Consider the following 19308-nt stretch of genomic DNA (forward strand, 5'->3'; position numbering starts at 1 on the left):
TGGACGACCAAGAAAACCACAAAAGTACCCACGCCCGGGACGCAGGAAAGAATCGGAGAGAGCGCTGCTGTGTCTTAGCAGGAGTCGCAGGTGGGCAGAGGACAGGTGAGAGGAGGGTCGAGAAGAAGGGACGGCTTCTGGGCAGGACGGCCTGGGGCTCTGGGGACCTCACACGCCTGACGAGCCAGCTCAAAACAGGGCGACCCTGTCGGGACTGAGTGACAGGGTGCCTGGGCCCCCAGGCCCGCCCTTACCGGCAAGGGCCAACCCCCCTCCTACACCACCCCCCCCCACCCCGTGCCCTGGGGACAGCCAGGAATAGGAGGTTCAAAACCAATCTCCCAATGACTTGGTTCAAAACATCACTGTCACTGTCATCCCATTGCTCATCGATTAGTTTGAGCGGGCACCAGTAACGTCTCTCATTGAGAGACTTATTGTTACTGTTTTTGGCATATCCAATACGCACGGGTAGCTTGCCAGGCTCTGCCGCATGGGCTCGATACTCTCGGTAGCTTGCCGGGCTCTCCGAGAGGGGCGGAGGAATCGAACTTGGGTCGGCCTCGTGAAAGGCAAAAGCCCAACTGCTGTGCTATCGCTCCAGCCAACGGCACAGTCTAACACACGCTTAAATGTCGCTGAATCTGAACGACAACTTTGGAATGTTGTGAGTCAGTCTTTGAAAGTAGTCGGGAAGGTGTATACCACTTAAATTACGAGGCAGAAGATTCTTTAAGTTTTTGTTTGCTATTTTGGGGTCACACCCATACATACTCAGGGGTTACTCCTGGCTCTGCACCCCTAGAGGTGCTTGGGGGGGCCAGAGGCAGAGTGAACCCCGTGTGATGGTGTCGCCACAGCTCAAATGTGCCAATTCTCTGGGAAGCACATTTTTTTGGCCGAAGCAGGCGGGACACACCCAGAGGTGCTCAGAGCTCACTCCTGGCTCTGTGCTCAGGGATCACTCCTGGCGGTGTTCGGGGACCCCGTGGGGTGTCGGGCAATCAAACTGCGAGTGCCCCGCCCGTTGTGCTATCACCCCGGTCGCCGTGTTTTCTTGGTACACGAGCTGTATCTCAGAGATCCTAGTTCTGACCAGAGCTCGGGTCCCGCCCGTGTCCCTGTGCTCTCCTGAGTGCCGGCTTCGGCCCGTGGCTTTACCTTTCAACTCCTCGGTCTTCTCTTGAAGCAGCTGCTGCACCTGGGCCTTCTGGCTCTCGAGTTCTGAGTTGTGCCTCTCCAGTTTTGTCAGTTTCTTGCAAAGACAAGAGGGGAAAAAATAACCCAACTTGCTTTTAAAAACTTCAAGTTTTGTCACCATAACCTGACTTGGTAAAAAAGCTACACACACACACACACACACACACACACACACACACACACACACACACGTACAAATATACTTTTTTTTCCTTTTTAAGCCACACCCAGATGTTCTAAGGGCTTATTCCTGGCCCTTCTCTCAGGAATTACTCTGATGGTACTCAGGGGAACATGTGGAACGCTGGGGATTGAACCTGGGTCTGCTGCATGCAAGGCAGGTGCCCTCCCGACTGTGCTATCACTCTGGCTCCCAAAGCCGTATTATTATATTATTATTATTATTATCATCATTATTATTATTATTGAGACTTATTGTTACTGTTTTTGGCATTGAGAGACGTTACTGGTGCCCGCTCGAACAAATCGATGAGCAATGGGATGACCGTGACAGTGACGGTGAATTTTAAGTGTGAGGAACTGGAAGTTCAGGCGGGGGAGGGGCTTGTGCGGGAGAGCCGGGCCAGGTAAGGGCCACGAGGGGCCCTGCTCACGCTCTGCCCCGATGCTCTGGGCGGGACGCTCTCGCCCCTGCAGGTGTGGGCAGTGTCCTCCCAGCCCTCCCTCGGGGTACCCTGGCCAAGCCCAGCCGCCCCCCGGCTCTGTCATTCTCATCTCCCTGCCCCCCAGTGGAGCTCCTTTGGGTGACATGAGCCACCAGGCGGAACAGGCTCCCCCCATGGAAACCCGCGCCGGTAGGAACAGGCTGCGGGCTCCTCCGCCCACGGAAAGACTCCACCGGCCCCCAGGCACGGGGCGGCCCTGACCTCCTCCATGGCGGCCCTCAGCTTCTTCCCCTTCTCCTCGGAGCTGTGCTTCTGGGCCGTGGCTCTGTCGAGCTCGGACTCCAGCCTCTGGATCTTCTCCACGTCCCCGGCGCGGAGGGTGGCCAGGCTGGTCAGCTTCTCCACCAGCCCGTGGTTCTCTCTGTTCTGCAGGCAGACGACAGCGGGGACTTAGGACAGGGTCCGAGACACAGCGCTCCCCGTGGGGGTGGCCTGGAGCTGGTCGGGCCACACTGGGCTGTGCTCAGGGCTGGGCTCCAAGGACTGAGGCTGTGCCCGGGACCAGCCCAGGCCGGCTGTGTGCCAGGGTCGGTCCCCAGGGGCTGGACGATCGCTCTGGGCCCAGAAGTGACTTTCACAGCGACGGGCGTTGCTTAGGGCATTGGCCTCTCCCGGTGGCTGGGCCACCTGGGCTCCCCTAAGAGCAGGAGTGGGAAGAGGGGTCTTCCCGGACTAAGCAGGGCTGCGGCTGCCCCAGGATGGCGGGCAAAGGCGGCAATGGCAGCTCGTCCAAGCCTGCAGCCGAGGGAGCAGGCCTGAGTGCAGGTGGCAGCTCTTTCTTTTCCTAGAGAGCAAGGCCGGAGGGAGGGTTTCTGCTCCCCAGTTCGCTGGGTCCTGGTAGACTACCTGAATCCTGTAGCACAGGTGTGTATCTTAGCAGCATAGCCATAACCAGAACAGAGCCAACCATTGAAAAGGCAAGTATAAAAGATGCACTATAGGGGCTGGAGTGACAGCACAGCGGGGAGGGCGTTTGCCTTGCACGCGGCCGACCCACGTTCAATTCCCAGCATCCCATAGGGTCCCCTGAGCACCGCCAGGAGTAATTCCTGAGTGCAGAGCCAGGAGTAACCCCTGTGCATCGCCGGGTGTGACCCAAGAAGCAAAAAAAAAAAAAAAAAGATGCACTATAGTTTAGGAATTGGTAACTTGACTGGTGTACTGCTATTTGAGTCAAGTTACAGACACACAGGCATGGGGGACCCCACACCAGGCTGTTTCACCCAGAGCACCCCAGAGGGGGGCGGGCGAGGCCCCTCCCCACCCCATGGGACCCAGCCCAGGCAGCTAAAAACCTCCAGGGCTCAACTGCGGCCATGCTCACAGCCACTCTCCACACGCTCGGGCCGAGCCTCACCCACGAGCAAACCCATCCCTGGACCACACAGCCGCATCGCATATCCCGTGGCACTGTGTATGACCCCCCATGCACAGCCAGGAGTGACGTTACCTCTGAGCACAGAACTTTGAGTAAGCCCCAAGGACAGCTGGCATGGCCCCCAAACAAAATAATACTAAAATAAACATGTCTTTTTTTGTTGGTTTTTGGGTCATACCCGGTGATGCACAGGGGTCACTCCTGACTCTGCACTCAGAAATTACTCCTGGCAGTGCTCGGGGGACCCTATGGGGTGCTGGGAATCAAACCCGGGTCGGCCGCGTGCAAGGCCAACCCCTTCCCCGCTGTGCTAATCGCTCCAGCCCCTAAAATAAACATGTCTTAGTATCAGCTTCATCTCAGCTCCTGTAGGGCAATGCTTCTCATTCTCGGCTTTGGTCCTTAAGAAAATCAAAATCCAGGGGCCAGAGTGATCTGGGCACTTGCCTACGCATGCTACTGATCTGGGTTCGATCCCTGGCATCCCATCTGGTCCCGTGAGCATGCTAGAAGTGATTCCTGAGTGCAGAGTCAGGAGTAACCCCTGAGCATCACCAGGTGTAACTACAACAACCCTCCCCCAAAAAAAGGGGGGAGAAAGAAAGAGAGAAAGAAAGGAAGGAAGAAAAGAAGGAAGGAAGGAAGGAAGGAAGGAAGGAAGGAAGGAAGGAAGGAAGGAAGGAAGGAAGGAAGGGAGAAAGGAAGAAAGAAAGAAAGAAAGAAAGAAAGAAAGAAAGAAAGAAAGAAAGAAAGAAAGAAAGAAAGGAAGAAAGGAAGAAAGAGAGGAAGGAAGGAAGGAAGGAAGAAAGGAAGAAAGGAAGGAGGAAGGAAGGAAGGAAGGAAGAGAGAAAGAAAGAAAGAAAAGAAAGAAAGAAAGAAAGAAGGAAAGAAGGAAAGAAAGAAAGGAAGAAAGTAAGGAGGAAGGAAGGAAGGGAGAAAGAAAGAAAGAAAAGAAAGAAAGAAAGAAAGAAAGAAAGAAAGAAAGAAAGGAAGAAAGGAAGAAAGAGAGGAAGGAAGGAAGGAAGGAAGAAAGGAAGAAAGGAAGGAGGAAGGAAGGAAGGAAGGAAGAGAGAAAGAAAGAAAGAAAAGAAAGAAAGAAAGAAAGAAAGAAAGAAAGAAGGAAAGAAGGAAAGAAAGAAAGGAAGAAAGTAAGGAGGAAGGAAGGAAGGGAGAAAGAAAGAAAGAAAAGAAAGAAAGAAAGAAAGAAAGAAAGAAAGAAAGAAAGAAAGAAAGAAAGAAAGAAAGAAAGAAAGAAAGAAAGAAAGAGAAAGTCAAAAGCCGTGAGTCAAAGGCACTGGGGCCACGCCTACCTGATCTTCTAACTTCTTCTGCAGGCACTGGACCCTGTAGGTGAGCTGGATATTGAGCACAAACCGCCGGATGCTCTGGAACCTCCGTCGTGCCAGCCAGGCGCGGGCATACTTCTGCAGTATCACGGCCTTGTGCTCCTGCAGCAACTGGGAAAGGGAACCCGGGTCTCCCCTGGGACCCAGCAGCTCGCCAGGGTGCAGGGACGTCCCCTCCCGCCTCCTGCCCACGGAGCCCCTGCTCTCACCCCCCACCCCGCCGGGGCAGAGAGAGGGTCGCGCCCCGGAAGGGCTCCCGCAGTCTGCGCCCTGGGGAGCCCAGGCGCCCGGGGGTACAGGGTCTCGGTCGCACCTTCCGGTACCTCCTCCTCGCCAGGAAGCCGCGCACGTGGGCCTGGATGGTGACCACGGACACCCGGATCAGCTGGTACAGGCTGCGGACCAGGAAGCCGCGGCAGTGCTTCTGGATGATGATGGCGGCCCAGCCCTGCTTCAGGGCTGCCGCGGTCACCGCTTTCCTGGTGGGGGGCAGCAGAGCCAAGGTCAGTCAAGGTCACCCGCGGGCAGCGGCACCTGCCTGGCTCCAGCGGGACAGCATGTTCCCCACGCGGGACGGTGGCACCGGGGCGTATCCACTTTAAACCGTGTCCGTGGGTGAGTCCCAGGCCCCTGCCAACCGGCCACTGGCCCTTCCTAGTCGGCTTGGAGCGGGAATCTGCGGTGGGGAGGAGAGTCCGGAACCTTCCACGTCTCCTCTCCAGGCTGCCTGGGACTCGGCCTGCTCTTTCGGCTGTTCCTTAGCATGTCCGGAGGTGACTGTTGCTGCAGGCTCTGGGTCAGGGGCTGGCAGGCCTCAGCCTGGCCCAGACACAGCCCGGGGCCTGCTTTTTGTTGGGGTTTCCCATCAAGCTTTGCCTATGACTTAAATTATTATTATTATTTTTTATTGAATCACTGTGAGCTACAGTTACAGAACTTTCAAGCCTGAGTTTCAGTCATACAATGATTGAACACCCGTCCCTCCACCAGGGCACATTCTCCAGCACCAATGTCCCCAGTATCCCCCCTCTCCCCCGCCCATACCACCCCCTGCCTCTGTGGCAGGCACCTTACTTCTTACTCTTTCTCTACATCTGAACATTATGGTTTGCAGTACAGATACTGAGAGGCCGTCATGCTTGGTCCTTTACCTACTTTCAGCACACATCTCCCATCCGAGCGATCCCTCCAACCATCATTGACTTGGTGATTCCTTCTCTATCCCAGCTGCCTTCTCCTCCAGTTCATGAGGCAGCTTCCAACAGTGGAGCAATCTTTCTGACCCTGTCTCTACTATCCTGGGGTGTTAGTTTCAAATTATGATATTTTATGTTCCACAAATGAGTGCAGTCATTCTATGTCTCTCCCTGTCTTTCTTTCTGACTCATTTCACTTAGCATGATACTCTCCATGACCATCTACTTATAAGCAAATTTCATGACTGCATCTTTCCTAACATCTGCATAGTATTCCACTGTGTAGATGTACCAAAGTTTCTTTAACTGGTCGTCTGTTCTCGGGCACTCAGGTTTTTTCCAGATTCTGGCTATTGTAAATAGTGCTGCAATAAACAGACAAGTGCATATGTCATTTCTATTGTATTTTTTTTCATCTCCGGGACATTTTCCCAGAAGTGGTATTGTTGGGTCAAATGGGAGCTCAATTTCTAGTTTTTTGAGAAACATCAATATTGTTTTCCAAAAAGGCTGAACTAATCGGAATTCCCACCAGTAGTGAAGGAGAGTCCTTTTCTCCCCGCATCCACGCCAAGATCAGTTGCTTTTGTTCTTTTGAATGTGCGCCAGTTTCTGTGAAATTCAACCCTATTCAATTGGTCTGCAGATGTCTTTGTACCAATACCATGCTGGTATTATTACTATTTAATAATTATTATTATTTAATTATTACTGCTTTGTAGTACAGTTTGAGGTTGGGAAAAGTGACAACTTCCATCATTTTTTCCTCAAGAATTGTTTTGAGATGATATCTCATTGTTTTGATCTGCATCTACCTGATGATTAGTGATGAAGATCATTTTTTCATGTGCCTTTTAGCCATTCTGATTTCTTCTTTGAGAAAGTTTCTGTTCATTCCATCGCCCCATTTTCTGATGGGATTGGATGCTTTTTTCTTGTAGAGTTCAACCAGTTCTTTGTATATCCTTGATATCAACCCCTTTTCAGAAGGGTACTGGGTAAATATCCTTTCCCATTCTGTAGATTGTCTTTGTATCCTGGTCCCTACTTCTTTTGAGGTGCAGAAACTTCTTAGTTTAAGATAATTCCATTTGTTTATCTCTGCTTCCACTTGCTTGGTCAGTGACGTGTTACCTTTGAAGATACCTTTAGCTTCAATGTCTTGGAGGGTTTTGCCAACCTTTTCTTCAATGTATTTTATAGATTCTGGCCTAATATTGTGGTCTTTAATCCATTGGATCTGACTTTTGTTCATGGTGTTAGGTAGAGGTCTGAGCCCATATTTTTGCATGTAGCTGTCCATTTTTGCCAGCACCATTTGCTAAAGAGGCTTTCCTTGCTCCACTTTATACTTCTAGCTCCCTTACCAAAGATTAAAGGATCATATATTTGAGGGTGTGTGTAAGGACATTCAACCCTATTCAATTGGTCTGCAGATGTCTTTGTTCCAATACCATGCTGTTTTAGTTATTACTGCTTTGTAGTACAGTTTGAGGTTGGGAAAGGTGACAACTTCCATCATTTTTTCCTCAAGAATTGTTTTAGCCATTTGTGGGGGCTTATTGTTCCATATGAATTTCAGGAGTGTTTGATCAATTTCTTTGAAGAATGTCATGGGTCATCCTTATGGGATCGCATTGAATCTGTATAGTGCTTTGGGGAGTTCTGCCATTTTGACAATGTTAATTCTCCCAATCCACGGGCAGGGGATGTGTTTCCATTTCCTTGTGTCTTCTTTTATTTCTTGAAATCATGTTGTATAGTTTCCGCTGGATAGGTCCTTAGTTAAGTTGATTCCGAGGTACTTGATTTTCTGGGGCATGACTGTGAGTGGGATTTTTTTTTAAAATATCACTTTCAATTCTCTCTCATTATTTGTATATAGGAAAGCCGTGGACTTTTGCGTACTGATTTTATAGCCTGTGACTTTACAAGTCTATTGTTTCTAGGAGCTTCTGGGTAGAGGCTTTCGGGTTCTCTAAGCATCGTATCATGGCATCTGCAAATAGTGAGAGCTTGATTTCTTCCTTTCCTATCTGGATGCCCCTAGTATCTTTTTCCTGCCTAACTGCTGTTGCTGCCTATGCCTTATGTACTGTCCAGCTGCTCTCACCCTCCCCTGCGGAGAGAGCGTCTGTGAGGGGCCTGGGCCCTTGCCCAGTCAGCCAACTGCCCCAAGTACTGGAGTGAAGGCAAAGCCTTTGCCTGCAGAGGTTACACAACCCCCCGGCACACCGAAGGTGGCTGCACGAGCCTGGGTCAGAAGAGAGGAAAGCGAAAACACCCCTAAGCAGCTCTGTGCACGCTCACCCAACTAATGTTCCGTGTGGGAGGGCACGTGAGCTGGCCCTGGCTGGAAAAAGGTGGATTCTTTTTTGTTTGTTTGGGTTTGGGCCACACCTGGTAGTGCTCAGAGCTTACCTCTTGGCTCTGTGCCTGGGGTCACTCCCGGTGGGGCTAGGGGGGGACCACACGGGGTGCTGGGGCTTCTGCCAGAGTGGCCACGTGCAAGGAAAGAGCCGTACCCGCCTGTGCGCTCTCTCCAGCCCCACAAAAAAACTGGATAATTGTTTTTTTTTTGGAAGGAGTGATAGCACAGCGGGCAGGGCATTCGCCTTGCACGCGGCCGACCTGGGTTCGATTCCTTCACCCCTCTCGGAGAGCCTGGCAAGCTACTGAGAGTATCCTGCCCTCACGGCAGAGCCTGGCAAGCTCCCCGTGGCATATTGGATATGCCAAAAACAGTAACAACAAGTCTCACCACGGAGACGTGACTGGTGCCCGCTCGAGCAAATTGATGAACAACGGGATGACCGTGACAGCGATTTGGGAGGTAAGAAAAGGCATTTTTGGCTGGGGAGCCAGGAAGGCACGGTGGCCTCGCAATGCCAGACGTCATCAGACAGAGAACACCTGCCCCCAACCTCCGGCTCGCCACTGTTCCTATGCGGGGTCTCTGACGGGCTGGCGGGCAGTGTTTGCCGTGGTCTGCGCCCCCCACAGCTGTCTGTGGGCGGCTCCTGCGTCCCGCCTGACCGTCTCCAGCTAGCACCAAGGGGCTTCCGGGTCCCAGCCGAGGGCTCGGCCTTGCCCTGGTCTCACCCGGCCTCCCGCCATGCCAGGGTTGGGCTGTCGCCTCTGCCACATGGGCAGTGTGGGCCTGCCTGGCTCAGAGAGAGGCTCTGCCCGCCCCGCCCCCCCGGCCCCTACCCCGGGCACGTACGGGCCCCGCCGCACCTCACGGTCTGCTGGCCCCGGAAGTAGCGCTGGAGGGTGAGGGCGGCCCGCCGCTCCCGGAGGAACTTCTTCCTCTGCAGCCAGCCCCGGACGTGCTTCTGGATGAGCACGCAGCCCTGCCGCAGCTTGTCGGAGCGCAGCTTCTCCAGGTACGCCACCTGCCCCGCGCGGAAGAAGATCTTGGTCTTCCCAAACTGGTACTGGTTAGAATCCTGCAAGACAGAGATGCATACAAATAAAATGGCTCAGATTTTTATTTATTTTTTGGGGGTCACACCCGGCGATGCTCAGGGGTTAGTCCTGGCTCTGCACTCAGGAATTACTCCTGGCGGTGCTCGGGGGACCCTATGGGATGCTGGGAATTGAACCCGGGTCGGCCGCAGGCAAGGCAAACACCCTATACCCACTGTGCTATCACTCCAGCCCCTTAGATTTTTTTTTAATTAATAGATGGAAAAGGGGGTTTATGGGCTCAGGAGATCTGCAGACACTGGTGTTGGGCACGTGTGTTATTCAACAGGAGGCCTGAACGTCTGGTCATGGATCCGAGAGTATTTCAAGTGCTGTTTTGTTTGAAGCTGCTTTGAAGGAGCAGCTGTGCAGCTGAGGTGCCCGTTGCCTGCGCTCCTGGGAGGTGCCGCCGGCCCGACGGGGGGCCGGGAGGGTCTTGTATCGGCTCTGGGGGAGAGCAAAGGAACCTGCAGAGGTTTCTTTCCTGCCTTCCTCTGGGGTTCCCATCACCTCCACTTCTCCCGTCCACTGAGACTCTCTCCTGCCTCTTTTCTATCAGTATAACAGCACTGTCGCACTGTCGTCCCGTTGCTCATCGGTTTGCTCGAGCGGGCACCAGTAACGTCTCCATTGTGAGACTTGTTGTCACTGTTTTTGGCATATCAAATACGCCACGGGGAGCTTGCCAGGCTCTGCCGTGCTGGCGGGATACTCTCGGTAGCTTGCCGGGCTCTCTGAGAGGGATGGAGGAATCGAACCTGGGTTGACCACGTGCAAGGCAAATGCCCTACCTGCTTCGCTATTGCTCCAGCCCCATCATTGTATCATTTTAATATTAAAAATGTCATAGATAAAGTACTTTTATACATTTTATAGATTATAATTATTAATAATAAGCTTCAGCAAGGTGCCAGAGAGACAGAACAATGGGCAGGGCCTGGCTTGCACGCAGCTGATGCAGGTTTAATGCCTGGCACCACACAGGGTCCCCTGGGCGTGCCCCGAGTGATCCCTGAGCACAGAATGAGGGGTGAGGCCTGAGCACCACTGGGTGTGGCCCAAAAACCAAAACACCAGAGAAAACTTCTGCAATAATTGAAATTGAGTACTCTGTCTGAGCTTAGTGTATGTTGGTTAGCATGTATGGTTAGGATGGATGTTGGTTAGCGTGTATGTTAGTTAGCATGTATGTTGGTCAGTGTGTGTCTTGGTTAGTGTGTATATTGGTTAGCGTGCACGTCAGTGTATTGTGTATTTTGGTTAAAGTGTATATTGGTTAGTGTGTCTGTTGGTTAGCATGTACGTTGGTTAGTGTGTCTGTTGGTTAGCATGTATGTTATTTTGTGTGTCTGTTGGTTAGCATGTATGTTATTTTGTGTGTCTGTTGGTTAGCATGTATGTTATTTTGTGTGTCTGTTGGTTAGCATGTATGTTATTTTGTGTGTCTGTTGGTTAGCATGTATGTTGGTCAGTGTGTATACTGGTTAGTGTGCACGTTAGTGTATGTGTATTTTGGTTAACGTGTATATTGGTTAGTGTATGTTTGTTAGCATGTATGTGGTTAGCGTGTCTGTTGGTTAGCAATGTAAGTTGGTCAGTGTGTATCTTGGTTAGTGTGTATACTGCTTAGTGTGCACGTTAGTGTATGTGTATTTTGGTTAATGTGTATGTTGGTTAGTGTGCATGTAGGTGAGTGTGCATGTAGGTTAGTGTGTATGGAGGTTAGTGTGCATATAGGTTAGCATGTTTGTAGGTTAGCGTGTATGTAGGTTAGTGTGCATGTTGGTTAGCATGTATATTGGTTAGCATGCAGTAGGTTAGCGTGTATACTGGTTAGTGTGCATGTTGGTTAGTGTGTATATTGGTTAGCATGCAGTAGGTTAGCATGTGTGTAGGTTGGTGTGTATACTGGTTAGTGTGCATGTAGGTTAGCGTGTGTGCTGGCTGGCGTGTGTGTTGGATAGTGTGTATGCTGGTTGATGGTGCAGGGCAGCTCTTGAGGCTGCGGGGAGACAGGGCTGGCCAGGAAGGTGCTGCGGGTGCTGATGCCCACCGGAGTCCTGGGAGCCTGGAGAGGGCAGCGTTGGCGCGCGGTTCGGCCCTGTTAGCAGGCAAACCTCAGAGGAGTCTCTCTCCTTCTGAGGCATCGATGCCCATCGGGCTCCAAGACAGATGCAAGGCCCCGGTCATGGGGCTGGAGCAACGGCATCTGCCTGATCCCTGTTTTACTCCTGGCGCCCCAAGTTGTCCCCCAAGTCCCACCAGGGGTGATCCTGAGCAGACCCAGGACAGGCCCTGAGAGCCCCTGGGCAGCCCTCCCTCCCGCAGAGCCCTCGGTGCAGGGACCCACCTGGATGAGCCTGTGCAGGACCACCTTGCACACCTCCTTCTTGTCGCCGAGCGCCAGGTCCTGCGTGGTCATGAGGATGCTGTAGCGACTGTAGAACTCGATGTAGGTCCACCTGTGAGGGCAGGGCCGGCTCAGGGAGGCTGTACGGGGTGGGGGGGCTGCCCTGACCGCAGAGACCCCCCCAGCCTGGGAGGACACGTGTGCACCCCCTGGGCTGCTCCGTGACTGCTCTGCCCTTGGACTGGCCCTCCCCGGCCCCCCCAGCTCCCTCCCCAGATCTCTAGGGGCTGCACTGGCTGTGGGATGGGCCTGGGGCGAGACGCCCCTTCCTCGCCGTCTCCCCTCTCCCCACCGTGAAGCCAGGGAGCCAGGGGCCCTCTCAGGGACACACCCACCCCGGCGTGGGGCAAGGCCGGGGGGTTGGACCTGAGCACTGGTCTGCAGCTGCCCCGACAGCGCACCTGGATGGGTAGCTCTGAGCGCTGATGCGGATGGTCTCCAAGACGCCGCAGGCCCGCAGCTGCTGGACAATCCTCTGGGAGTCAAACCTGAGAGACAAGGAGCGAGGTCGGCCGCCGCTCACACTGGCCAGACACTCCCGTGAGCGGCAGCAGAGGATGGCTAAGGGCTCTCTGCTGACCCTCAGGGGGCGGCTCTGCACCGGTCCAAAAGGGACACAGAGCCGTCAGCTCCTCCCTCGCCCCCCCCCCCTCCACCCCGACAGCCTGGCCAGACAGGCTCTGCTATCAGTGCATGAAGAGAACAGGGTTGTCTGGACATTTTAAAACCCTGAAAACAGGGGCTGGAGCGATAGCACAGCGGGTAGGGCGTTTGCCTTGCACGCGGCCAACCCAGGTTCGATTCCCAGCATCCCATAGGGTCCCCCGAGCACCGCCGGGGTAATTCCTGAGTGCAGAGCCAGGAGTAACCCCTGAGCATCGCCAAGTGTGACCCAAAAAGCAAAATAATAATAATTAAAAAAAAACACCCTGCAAACACCGGATGGAGAGACAGTGCGGGGGTCGAGGCACTTGTTTTGCAGATGACCAGCCCAGGTTCCACTCCCTGGACTAGAGGGACCCCAGGCCCTGAGAGAAGAGTCAGTAAGTTCTGAGCATCTTGGGGTGTGACCTCCCCTTCCCCAAACCGAATGTCAATGAAAATCCCAGAGACGGCAAGCACACTCTCCAGTACCGGGGCAGAAAGGAACGCTCTGAGCTGTCTGCCGCGCCCCAGGACACTTACTCAAAGGGTAGCTTCTGGTCATTGGGCTTGATGCAGCGGACGTAGTGAGGGGTGGTGGCGTTGAGGGTCTCCATGAGTAAGTACAGGGAGCTGCGGAACTGCAGGCAGGGCCAGAACACAGACACCGCTGAGGCCAGGGTGCACGCAAGGCCCCACGCCAGCACGATCCCCAGGAGGAAGAGGGACCTTCACGACTCCCTCCTGCCGGATGGGCCCACCCGGCGGGAGTTGAGTGAACGACACTCTCAGGCAGGAGAGCACTTGGCTCCCGAGTGGCTTCGGGGGCTGAGCTATGGCAACAACCAGCTAATCTTGTTTCTTTTTTAAATGTTATTGAATCACCGTGAGATAGTTACAAGCTTTCATGTTTGGGTTGCAATCTCACGATAATCAAACACCCATCCCTCCACCAGTGCACATTCCCCACTGCCAATATCCCCGGTATACCTCCCCTTTCCCACCTTCCCCCTGCCTCCATGGCAGACAATATTCCCATACTTTCTCTCTACTTTTGGGCATTATGGTTTGCAACAGAGACACTGAGAGGTCATCATGTTTGGTCCATTATCTACTTTCGGCACGCATCTCCCATCCCAACTGATACCTCCAGCCATCATTTCCTTAGTGATCCCTTCTCTATCCCATCTGCCTTCTCCCCTCCGCTCATGAAGCAGGCTTCCAGCTATGGGGCAATCCCCCTGGCCCTTGTATCTACTGTCCTTGGGTGTCAGCCTCATGTGATGTTATTCTATACTCCACAAATGAGTGCAGTCCCTTTATGTCTGTCCCTCTCTTTCTGACTCATTTCACTTAGCATGATACTCTCCATGTGTATCCATTTATAAATGAATTTCATGACTTCATCTCTCCTAACAGCTGCATAGTATTCCACTGTGTAGATGTACCAAAGTTCCTTTAACCAGTCGTCCGTTCTGGGGCACTTGGAACAACCAGCTAGTCTCTGCGAATGGACTAGTTCAGTTGGAATGTGTCAGTGAGGGGCCTTGGGAAGGTGTTCAGACTTGGTAGGGAGGGGCTCAGACTCCACTCGGGGGGCGGGAGAGACCAGTGCTCTTCCCCTCCCCTCCCCCTCTGCCCCCTCCTCGTACCTTGTTCCCCACGGTGCTCCGAAAGTGCTTACTGGGCTTGGGGACTTGCTTGGCGGCCTTAACCGTGATCACAGCCCCGAAAGGGGAAGCGGCAGCGGGATGTTCTCGGAAGAAGCCGGCACAGAGGTGGAACTGGAAGACAGACGGTCCCAGGCTCTCAGGGCGCCGGTGCCCGCCCTGACCCGCTGGCCTCGACAGCCAGATCTCAGTCCCACCGCTGGGCATGTGGCCTCCGGGGAACAGGCGAGAAAACGGTGTGAGTGTGGACGTGGGCGTGTCACTCCCGGAGCCAGGAAGGTGGAAGCACCCACTGTCCCCGCCCCGGTGCCTTGGCTCCTGCTGCGACGTGCCTGGCGTCTCCCACAGTGCTTTCTCATCCCTCAGATTCAAAGCCGCTTGTGACCCTCTGCCTCAGCCCCACTCCCCTTTACAGGGTTACATTAAGATTTTTTGGGGGGTGGGGGAGGGGACACATCGCATGATGCTCAGAGGTTACTCCTGGGTCTGTGCTCAGGATGACTCCTGGGAGTGCCTGGGGGGCCATATGGGATGCTGAGGATGGAACCTGGGCTGGCTGCTGGCCAGGCGAGAGCCCTGCCCACTGTGCTGCTCCTCCCGCCTCCCTCCCCCGGGCATTACGGCTGCAGCACAGAAGACCCTGCTCCCTGAGCAACGGAGGTGTGCATGGCTCTGTGTGTGCGTGTCTGTGTGCGCGTGTGCGCATGAATCTGTGTGCATGTGTCTCTGTGTGCACGTGTCTCTGTGCACGCGTGTCTCAGTGTGCATGTCCTGCCGTGCGTGCGTGTCTATGTGATAGTGTCTCTGGGCACTCATGTCTCTGTGCGGTTGTCTCTATGTGCACACATCTCTGTGTGCGAGGGCTGCTGTGCATGCATGTCTCTGTGTGCGCGTGTCTCTGTGTACTCATGTCTCTGTGCACTCGTGTCTGTATGCGCTCATCTCTGTGTGTGCATGTCTCTGTGCGTACATCTCTGTGCACGTGTGCCTCTGTGTGTGCTGTGCATGAGTGTCTATGTGAGCATGTCTCTGTGTGCTCGTCTCTGTGTGCACATGTCTCTGTGTGCATGTGTCTCTGTGTACGCATGTCTGTGTGGCATGTCTATGTGCGTGCGTCTCTGTGTGCACAGACTGTTATGCATGCGTCTCTATGTGAGCGTGTCTCTGTGTACGCATGTCTGTGTGCGTGCATCTGTGTGCACAGACTGCTGTGCATGCGTGTCTATGTGAGCGTGTCTCTGTGTACACGTTTGTGTGCGCGTGTCTCTGTGTACGCGTGTCTCTGTGTACGCATGTCTGTGTGCGTGCATCTGTGTGCACAGACTGCTGTGCATGCGTGTCTATGTGAGCGTGTCTCTGTGTACTCATGTCTCTGTGTACACGTTTGTGTGCGCGTGTCTCTGTGTGCACATGTCTGTGTGTGCGTGTCTCCATGGCCGCAGCAGTGGCCGAAGGTGTGTCTGAGGCTGCAGGCATCTCCCCCCATCCCAGAGCGGCTGTTCTGTGCTGGCGCGAGCACTGTTTTCTGGCGGGAGCACCCACAGGGAGAGCCGCTGCAGCAGCTGCCTGACCTTGCTCTCTCGCAGGAGCTCGACCAGCGTGTCGTACACGGTGTCTCTGTTCTTCTCGAGGAAGCCTTCGCACTCGTACTCCACCTGTGAGGGAGGGAGGGAGGGAGGGAGACGGGGTCCCCGAGGGAGGAGACCCGGACGGCACCCTCCGGCGCTGCTCTCAAGACCAGTGAGGAGGCCCCTGGGCCTCTCCCTGAGCAGCCTGAGCTGGCCCCGCCCGGCCACACACGGGGCTGGCAGGGCTGACCCCTGAGCAGACCCCCCCAGCCTCTCTCTGGGCTTGAGCCACTCCACGGCGTGTTCCCTCCTTGAGCACTGCCGGGAGTGGCCCCCAAACGTAGATCTGGGCGCCGCCACAGCCCAGCGCTGTGGTACTCAAACACAAAGCAAAAAGAAGCAATGCTTGGCTCAGCAACCAGAAGCCCCTGGGGGGCGGCGGATTCTTCCAGATTTCCCTGGGGGCGTCTCACTGGCCTAAAGAGGCGTGACCCTGACTGACAGTTTCCCAGGCCAGGGAGAGCACTGGTGGGGAGAGTGTCAGCTGAGTGCCTCGGGGAACTCAGGGTCTGTTTGCATCTAAGTCCTTTCGAAATGACACCAGATGGGGCTGGAGGGATAGCACAGCGGGTAAGGCGTTTGCCCTGCACGCGGCCAACCCAGGTTCGATTCCCAGCATCCCATAGGGTCCCCTGAGCACTGCCAGGAGTAATTCCTGAGCGTAGAGCCAGGAGTAACCCCTAGTGCATTGCTGGGTGTGACCCAAAAAGCAAAAAGGAAAAAAAAATACCCAACAAAATGGCACCAGATGCTTTCATTTGATGGATGGAACTGACACCCTACAACTGCCTTTTGGTGTACGTGGTTCCTTCTGCCAATTTTCCTTCCTTCCTTCCTTCCTTCCTTCCTTCCTTCCTTCCTTCCTTCCTTCCTTCCTTCCTTCCTTCCTTCCTTCCTTCCTTCCTTCCTTTTCTTTTTGGGTCACACCTGGCGATGCACAGGGGTTACTCCTGGCTCTGCACTCAGGAATTACTCCTGGCGGTGCCCAGGGGACCCTATGGGATGCTGGGAATCGAACCCGTGTCGGCTGCGTGCAAGGCAAATGCCCTCCTTGTTGTGCTATGCTCCAGCCCCCCTTCTGCCAATTTTCTATCTACCCCAAATGCTACATCATTTCTTTTCTTCTGGGGGCATGGGCTCCCCCCCAGTGCCCGGGGACCACCCCTGACCATACGTGGCCCACCCAGGGGGCCTCACACCTTGGCTGACGCTGGGGGCCGCCCCGAGCTGGGGGCCGCCCCGAGTGTGGGTGTCGGCCTGGGCCCTGAACCTTCCCGCTCTGCACACTGGACTCTTCCCGCTCTGCACACTGGACTATCTCCTGTTCAATATTACTCTCCTCTGAGTGTCTCCGGAGCCCAGGCGGGGCCCTGGAAGGCGTGTCCACTGTCCTGTGAGGCACGTGTCACCGTGCCAGGAAGCGGGACTCTGTCCTCACCCTGTCCCGCTCAGCCCTTCTTCCACGTGAAGCCTTCTGCCCGTTGGGATACTCGGCGCCTCCACAGCTGTTCAGTCGCATGTGGCAGCACAGCTTTCTCCTTGCCCCAACTGTCGGCTGGGCGCAATGGGTGGGCTCTGCCCTGCCCACCAGCAGCGGGAACTGACCACCATGAGCCCTGATGCCCCCCGCCCCCCTGGACAGGCCTTGGAGCAACCCTCAAACAATGAACATCGTCAGAGCAAGTGTCCTGGGGCAGACGAGGTGGGAGACAGCGCTGGGGGAGGTGGGCGGGGTCATTTCTCTCCAGGCCCTCACCATTTTCTGGGATTTTTGTAATGTGATTTTATTTTTATTTGCGGGGAGTCTCTCAGGCAGTGCTGGGGGGCCTGGCGCCCCCGCCCAGCAATTCTTGGCCAACTGGCTGGTGATCCAACGCGAAGGTGCAAGGATGTGGCAGGAGGACAGGCCCCCCACCCCTGGAGGAACTTGGGGGCGTCTGGGGCTGTGCCTAGTGATGCTTGAGACCTTGGGGTGCTAAGGGGCGCATCAGAGTAAGCTCCGTGCAAGGCAAACATAACTCCTCTCCAGCCTTAGCAATGTGACTGCAAAAATAGCATTTTTTTTTTTTTGGCTTTTTGCGTCACACCCAGCGATGCACAGGAGTCACTCCTGGCTCATGCACTCAGGAATTACTCCTGGCCGTGCTCGGGGGACCATATGGGATGTTGGGATTCGAACCCGGGTTGGCCGCATGCAAGGCAAACACCCACCCTGCTGTACTATTGCTCCAGCCCCCCAAATAGCATTTTTTAAAGTAGTATTTGTTGCACAAAAATAGGAAACATAGAAAAGGGAAAATAAAAATTGCCTAGAACACCCTCCCCTAAGTGAACCTTTGTAGCCACGGTAATACATAAAGTCGGCAACAAGATCTTCAAAGAAAGTGAAGTTCTCATTGGAGGAGACAATGATGGATGTTGTCTCGATTAAACGAATGTCACAGAGGAAACAAGCGAGAGATGAATCAATTCACAATACATTCAAGCCAGAAATTATCAGCAGCACTTTTCATCTGCAAAGCAGCACCAGTAAGGGCAGAGAGAGTCCCGGGGAAGGCGCTTGCCCTGCGTGTGTCGGACAGAGAGGAAGAGCCCCTGGGCACCACCGGACAGTCTAAAGCCAAGAATCCTGGGATTGAAAAAAGGAAGAACTGTTGGGGGCGGGAGGGATACTGGGCTCATTGGTGGTGGAGGATGGACACTGGTGGAGGGATGGGCTCACAACACTGTATGAGGGAAACACAAGCACGAAAGAAAATGTGCAAATCTGTAACTGTACCCTCACGGTGACTCACTAATTAAAACATAAAAATAATAATAAAAAAAGAACTGTTAACGTGCATATCATCCATCAAAGCACTAAGACTGAAACCTGGGCAGATTTCTTCCTTCCTTTTTTTTTTTGTGCCACACCTGGTGGTCCGTAGGGTTTACTCCTGGTAGTTAGTGCTCAGGGAACCATATGGGATGCCGGGGATTGAACTCGGTTGGGCCCGGAGCAAGGCGAACGCCCTCCCTGCAGTGCTATCACCCCGGCCCCAGCTCTGGGCAGGTTCGTCTGTCCTCTGCCCCTGATCCCGGCTGCACGTACCTTGTCGGCGAAGTGCTGGATGATAAACGACGTGTTTGACATTCTGGGCTTTTCAAACAAAGGGTTCTTCTTGACGAAATTATTATACAGCTTTTGAAGCCAGTTCTCATCTGTTCCATGTGGCAGCTGGAAACAAGACGGGAGTGAGAAGTGGAAGAGAATTCGAGATCAACCGCACCTCACTGGAGCTCAAGGCCTATCAGTCTTTTTTTTTTTTTTTTTTATAAAGAGCTTCTAGGCTTTTAAACTGCATCTAAACTTTCAGAGTCGCAAGCAAAGATATCAGTGCCTTTTTTTGTTTGTCTATTTTTTGCTTTTTGGGGTCACACCTGGGTATACACAGGGGTTACTCCTGGCAGTGCTGGGGGGGAGGGGGCATACAGGATGCCGGGAATCGGCTGTGTGCAAGGCAAATGCCCTCCCTGCTGTGCTACCACTCCAGCCCCTCAGTGCCTTTTTTGAAGGGTAAAAGGAGAGGAACTAAAAAGAAATGGCTTTAAAGGGGCTGGAGCGATAGCACAGCGGGTAGGGCGGGCGTTTGCTTTACACACGGCTGACCCAGGTTCGATTCCCAGCATCCCATCTGGTCCCCT

General features: G+C 54.0%; 1 protein-coding gene across 1 annotated transcript in view; it reads right to left on the reverse strand.

Moving 5' to 3' along the window:
* The window catches only part of MYO5C (myosin VC), a 99786-nt gene that overhangs the window by 35197 nt on the left and 45281 nt on the right, over window positions 1-19308 (reverse strand). The window contains exons 13-23 of the mRNA XM_055124553.1: window positions 18716-18841; window positions 15568-15651; window positions 13979-14110; window positions 12870-12967; window positions 12086-12172; window positions 11625-11736; window positions 9044-9255; window positions 4924-5089; window positions 4575-4721; window positions 2088-2252; window positions 1162-1255 (exon numbers count right to left, since the gene is read on the reverse strand). Of these exons, the coding sequence (XP_054980528.1) occupies window positions 1162-1255; window positions 2088-2252; window positions 4575-4721; window positions 4924-5089; window positions 9044-9255; window positions 11625-11736; window positions 12086-12172; window positions 12870-12967; window positions 13979-14110; window positions 15568-15651; window positions 18716-18841 (1423 nt within the window). The remainder of the gene's footprint in view (window positions 1-1161; window positions 1256-2087; window positions 2253-4574; window positions 4722-4923; window positions 5090-9043; window positions 9256-11624; window positions 11737-12085; window positions 12173-12869; window positions 12968-13978; window positions 14111-15567; window positions 15652-18715; window positions 18842-19308) is intronic.

This window comes from Sorex araneus, chromosome 2, assembly GCF_027595985.1.
Source record: "Sorex araneus isolate mSorAra2 chromosome 2, mSorAra2.pri, whole genome shotgun sequence".
Lineage (NCBI taxonomy): Eukaryota > Metazoa > Chordata > Mammalia > Eulipotyphla > Soricidae > Sorex > Sorex araneus.